The following is a 6,000-nucleotide window of genomic DNA, read 5'->3' as shown; positions in this document are numbered from 1 at the left end:
GGTGAAACTCAACCATGTCCTGGAGGAGCTGAGCAGAATCTTTGCCAGCAGGTACACCTGGCTGAGAGGAGGTGGGTTTGGGGGTCAAGGAACTGCAGCTGGGGCCTGGCTGGGGCCTCTGCTTGGCCAAGCAGGTCCTGGGCATGGCTGTGGGAGATGCTGAGCTGACTGAGCACTGTGCTCCCCGGTTTCCAGCCACGCCTGGAGGAGTGCTGAAGCAGCTGGGTGACATCCTGGGCCAGCTGAAGGAAGGGCACTGGCAGTGTCCCTGCCAGCACCTGCAGCAGTGCTGCACAGCATGCTGACAGTGTCCTGCAGCCCACCATGGGCCTCCTGGGCAGCAAGGGAGTGTGGGGCCAAGAGGAACACAGACATCTCTCAGCGCCCCTGACCCCCCCGGGAGTGTGGGGGACCTGCAGGCTCTGTAGTTCCTTTGAGCAGTTTGACAGAGTCAGGTTGCTGCTGAAACAAAGCAGACCTTTAGCTGCCAGGGGCAATGCTGCCTGAGCAGGGGCTCTGGGAGCCACTCTGGGCTATGCATCCTGCAGTGCTCTTCCCTCTCTGAGGTGAGTGAAAAGCAAGACTGCTTTGTAGGGTGAGTTGTGTTTGAAACAGCATAGAAGGGCTGAGGTTGGAAGGGGCCTCAGAGATCAACCTTCCCAGCCTGGGCAGGGACAGCTCTCAACTGGACTCAGCTGCTGGAGGCCTCATCCGACCTGGCCTTGGACACCCCCAGGGAAGAGGCAGCCACAGCCTCCCTGGGAAGCCTGGGAGCAGCCTGCAGCCTCAGGGTGCCGGTGGGTGAGGAACTGGACCTGAGCCAGCAAGGGGCACTTGCAGCACAGGAGGCCAGTGGCAGCCTGGGCTCAGCCAGGGCAGCATGGCCAGAGGGGCAGGCAGCTGGTTTGAGTCTCCTGGGGCAGCAGGAGCTGTGTGGGGGCTCCCCGCAGGAGCAGCTTGGCAGCCCTGGCTCCTGGGGGGCTTTCTGGGCCTGCCCTGGGGGAGCTGGAGCAGGGGGGCACAGGCAGCTCCCCTGTAGGCTCTGGGCAGCCCTGTGCCCGCTGGCTGCCATCTGGTCCCAGCGCTGGGCACTCCCCTCTTTGTCCCCGCGGTTGCCAGGGTGCCGCTGGGTGGCCTCAGGCTCTGTCGCTGTGGCAACCAGGCACAGCCCAGCCGCGACTGTGTGGCAGTGGGATCGCTGGTGGATGCTGGTGGATGCTGGTGGATCCCATTGGAGACTGGTGCCGGCCCCGGGCCGAGGTGACGATGGCTGTGTCCCCTCCCCAGCCAAGCCCCGGGAGGGGCTTTGGCTGCCTCAGGAGGGAGGGCTGGGAGCAGGGCTGAGCAGGGAGGGTGGAAGCCTGAGCGCCGCTGTCCCACCCAGCAGTGCTGAGGCCATTGCCGGCACCCAGCTGCTGCTCGGGGCAGGATTTGAGGGAGGAGGCTGCCCCTTAGCCAAGGGGAGGTTCTTGTGCTGGGGGACAGGCCCCTGGAGCTGCAGCACTTGCCATGCTGGGCACCCCCGGAGGAGCTGGAGCCCCTTCTCCCTGCCCCCACAGCTGGACAAACTGCTCCCTGAAACACAAAATCCCTCTGGGTCTTCTTTGTTGCCATGGGATGCTGCTGTGTCTGCCTCCAGGCTGGGACTAAACGTGGAGGGGAGAGAGGCTGCCTGTCTCCCTGCTGCCAGTCTGATCCTCCTTCCCTTGCACCTGGGCTTTGGGATGTTTTTGCCTTCAGTTTTCACCTCTGCTGCCCCATCTGCAAGTGAGGGGGGAGAGGATTTCTCCTCTGCCTAGCAAACGCTGTGCAGGCTGAGGATGAAAGATGCAGCAGCTGCCTAGGTAGCAGAGACTGCAAAGCTCCCCCAGCCCAACTCTCCTTTCCTTGCATTTTAAAACCCTAGGGGATTTCCTGAGAAGCAGCAATTCCTGCATCTCTCTCTTGAAAATCCAGAGGCTGGACTGCTTCAGGAGGCTGCAGGTAACTCAGGACAGGCTGTCCAGCCTTGCCTCTGAACTGAGGGATGGGAAACAACTCCGTGAAGTCCAAGCTTCACCAGCACGGGGTCCCAGGCAGTGCTGCAGCAGGGCAGCCGCTGGTAATGTTCCCTGTCCTGGCAGCCAGCAGTGCCTGTGTGTGCTGGGGAGCCGGCACCAGGCTGAGCCTGCCAAGGTCAGGCTGGAGGCTGCATTCCTGCTGCTGCTTTTGGTCACTTCCCCTTCTGCAGCTGGGTGTCTCTGAGCTGAGTGTTTCTGTTCTTCCAGAGGCTGGGCCCCAGTGTGGGGGTGGGGCAGGCACACTGAGAATTATTTGCCCAAGAAGGTTTGGAGGATTGAGATGAAAGCAGCTTGGTTGGGACTGAGGGTTACCGAGCATTTCAGAGCTCTCAGGGAGGCTCCAGGAAGGCAGCTGCTCAGGATGTGACCATCAACAGCCTCTGCTGGACACTGGGAAGTGCTGCTGCAGGACCTGCAGATGGTTCAGCAAGGGGGAGAGGCTGTTTTCCAGGGCTGCTGGCAGTGCCTCTTGTGCCAGCTTGGCTGTGGATCGCTGGTGCCCCTCAGCAGAGTGGAGCTCACTGTTGATAGCTCTGTGTCGATGGAGAGAGGTGGTGGCCATGCTGCTGAGTGGAAGAAGTTAACCTGGACCTGGTTCACTCAGGGGGACCTGTTAAGCCATGCTACTTGTAGGCTAAGGAGGCTGGAGAGCCTCTGCTGCTGTTAGGATGAAGCCTTAAGTGGCCCTGCTCTCACCCCTGCAGCATTTCTTGCTGAGCTTCTCCCTTGAGTGGTTTCCTGCTTTTCTTTCTGCTGCTGCAGCCTCTGGAGTGCCTGTGGGGAGCCTTGAGTTTGGGTGTCAGGGAGTGAAGAGCAGGGCCCTCATTCTCCATGGAGAAATGCTGGTGGGCACTGTGGTAATTGTGTGTCTGGAAGGAGTCATCTTTGCTGGCTCATTTCTGTCCCTGAAGCCAAGCAGAGCAGCCCTGAGCAACTCTGCTGAGCAGCTCTGCTTCTTGCCCAGGGAATGGAGCCCTGTGCTCCCCGAGTCAGAAACATCAGCAGGGCAGCCCAGGTGCTCTCCCCTGGGGAAGGATGCCCCAGCCTGGAGACACTGTGGAGCCTTTGGCTTTGCTGGGAGTGGGCTTCTGGCTTTTCAAAGGTCTGCTGCTGCTCCTTGCAGGTGAGCTGAGCCATGGCCACTGAGCAGAACCAGCGCTCCAGGAGGCCCTCCAAAATGCCTGAGGGGCTCCAGGGCACAGTGGCAGCACCTGGTCACCTGAAGCCAGCCAGAGAGGCAAAGCAGCCTGGAACTGTAAGTAGCTGCTGTGGTCAAGGAGGAGCCTTGGAACAGGCTGCCCAGAGAGGTTGTGGAGTCTCCTTCTCTGGAGAGATTCCAAACCCACCTAGATGTGATCCTGGGCAAGCTGCTCTGGGTTTCTGCAAGAGGGTTGGACTGGCTGATCCCCAGAGGTGCCTTCCAACCCCCACCCTGCTGGGATAGCCTCCATGGAGCACAGAGCCACCCCTCTGGAGCCAGGGCAATTCTTCCTTCCTCTCCATAACTGTCCCCTTTGCTGACTGCAGCTCACCTGACTGGAGATGCCCTGGTGCTGATGGTCTCTCAAGGAGATGTCTCTGTAGGCTTCTGAGGAGGGCTCTGTGAGGCCAGGACAGAGAGAAAAGTGCTAATGAAGGAGAACTCAGACTTGGAGACACTCCTCTGCACCTCAGTCCTGGCACAGGGCTGCTTTTCTGCTCTCCTCTGCCTCCCCCAGCAGTGCCATCTCCCCAGGGCAGGCTGGGGAGCCTGGGGCAAGGGCAGAGCTGGGGCAGTTCTGAGCACTCTTGCCCTGCTCTCTTCAGAGCTCCCTGGCTCTATCCAGCAGCACTACAGAGGGAACAAATGCCCAGAGAGCAGCAATCCCCAGGAGTGCCCCAGCAAAGCAGGCAGCAGCTCATGGGACAGAGCCCCTTGGTTAGAGCTTGTCCCTTCTGCTCTGGCTCAGGAATGCTCTGATCTGAAACACTGCAGCAGGTCCCTCAGGAGGCTTCCAGGACTGGCCTGGTAGCTGTGACCACAAATTACTCCTCAGTGGCACTCGGACAAGAGGAGCAGAGGGGTTGCTGTGGCTTGTGCTGGTGGTGTGTGTTTCAGCTGACTCCCTCCTCCTTCCTGCAGGAGATGCCTGAGCTCATGGAGCAGAGCCTGGGTGGCACTCAGGAGGGGAGCCTGCCCCAGATCATCCAGAGGGGTGGCAAGGCTGAGGAGAGGAGGCTGCCCTGGCTCAAGCAGAGGCTGGGCAGCATTCAGGAGATGTGGCTGCCCCCAGTCTCCACCCAGAGGGGCAGCAGCCTGGAGGGGAAGCTGCCCCCAATCTGCACCCAGAGGGGCAGCAGCCTGGAGGGGAAGCTGCCCCCAATCCCCACCCAGAGGGGCAGCAGCCTGGAGGGGAAGCTGCCCCCAATCTGCACCCAGAGGGGCAGCAGCCTGGAGGGGAAGCTGCCCCCAATCTGCACCCAGAGGGGCAGCAGCCTGCAGGGGAAGCTGCCCCCAATCCCCACCCAGAGGGGCAGCAGCCTGGAGGGGAAGCTGCCCCCAGTCTCCACCCAGAGGGGCAGCAGCCTGGAGGGGAAGCTGCCCCCAATCCCCACCCAGAGGGGCAGCAGCCTGGAGGGGAAGCTGCCCCCAATCCCCACCCAGAGGGGCAGCAGCCTGGAGGGGAAGCTGCCCCCAATCCCCACCCAGAGGGGCAGCAGCCTGGAGGGGAAGCTGCCCCCTGTTACCAGGAGGGGCAAGCCTGAGGCCAGGACCCTGCCCCTGATTGCCCAGCTTGCAGACTCCAGTGAGGCCTCCTGCCCAAAGGTAAGCTTTTCCTGCCCTTTCCTTGCTGTTTGGGGAGGCATTTGGAGAGGAGCCTGCTCGTGGCAGGCCTGCCTCCAGCTTAGCTCTAACTGGCTGGCCAGGTCCTGTTGTGCTGTGCAGCTGCTGGCAGTGCTGAGTTCCTCCTGCCAGGAGAAAGCTCAGACCTTGCTCCCTGCTGAGCTGTTCAAGTCCTGAGCTGTGCTGCAGAAGCTCTGCTGCAGCTGGGGGGGGTTCCTGGAGCTGAGCCCCTGGCACTCAAGCCCCATGCAGGGGGCAGGCTGGGGCAGGACACAAGGGCAGGAGCTTGCCATTTGCCATCCTCCTGCTGCCACAGGCAGCTGCTGCTTGGGGTGGTCGCTGCCAAGTGCCTGGGGCTGGGACTCCTTCGCTGCTGGCAGCCTTGGCCTTGGGGGGCTGAAGGCCTGCAGGAGTTGCTCAGCACTGAGCACACTCAGCTGCAGTGGTGCTTTGGGGTGGAGCAGCAGGTTGGGGCCCTCCCAGGGGGCTGGCTTTGCAGGCTGCAGGCTCCTGCCAGCTGCAGAGGGGCCTCAGCCCCTGGCTGTGCCTTGTCTGGCTGAGTGTTTGCTGCAGCTGTGCCTCAAGCTGCTTTGCTGCAGAGCTGCTGGCCAGAGCACACAGCCCCGAGGGCAGAGCAGGGAGGGAGGCTGCTGAGCAGCAATTGCCAGCAGCAGACCTGTGACATACTGGTTGTGGGTTGCCCTGGCCAGCCCAGGAGGTTGGGAAGCCCTCAGCTGGGCACACAGAGAACTGGCAGCATGCTGCAGCTGCTGGCTTCAGCCTGGCCATGGCTTGTGTGGAGCAGCAGGAGAGCTGCCTGGGTCTGGTGAGTGGGAGCAGCACAGCTGGGAGAGGGGAGGCAAAGCAGGGAGGAACTTTCTCCTAGCAGTGCCTCTGCTCTGCCAGCATTTGCTGCTTGTGTGCATTGCCAGGCTGCTGCTGCAGTGGAGTTGAACAAAAGCAGCAGCACCAGAGCAGGACCAAAGAGCCACTGAAAGCTCCTGGCAGAAGGAGCTGCCAAGTCCAGTCCCCCTCCAGCTGCCCAGTGCTGCAGAGAAAGGAGCTGAACCTCGCCAGCACTCAGCTCTCCTTGTCCTGCCTTCCCTCCTCTGCTGC

The 6,000-nt window shown here is 61.7% G+C and overlaps 1 protein-coding gene across 1 annotated transcript in view; it reads left to right on the top strand.

Moving 5' to 3' along the window:
• Positions 1–5,671: 5,671 nt before the first annotated feature.
• Positions 5,672–6,000, top strand: part of LOC137458143 (hydrocephalus-inducing protein homolog) — a 66,062-nt gene continuing 65,733 nt past the window's right edge. The window contains exon 1 of the mRNA XM_068169827.1: positions 5,672–5,710. Within this exon, the coding sequence (XP_068025928.1) occupies positions 5,672–5,710 (39 nt within the window). The remainder of the gene's footprint in view (positions 5,711–6,000) is intronic.

The sequence above is a fragment of the Melanerpes formicivorus genome, unplaced genomic scaffold (genome assembly GCF_026170545.1).
Source record: "Melanerpes formicivorus ecotype bairdi unplaced genomic scaffold, bMelFor1.0.p_v2 SCAF_225, whole genome shotgun sequence".
Taxonomy (NCBI): domain Eukaryota; kingdom Metazoa; phylum Chordata; class Aves; order Piciformes; family Picidae; genus Melanerpes; species Melanerpes formicivorus.
This window is presented reverse-complemented; position numbering and strand designations above follow the sequence as displayed.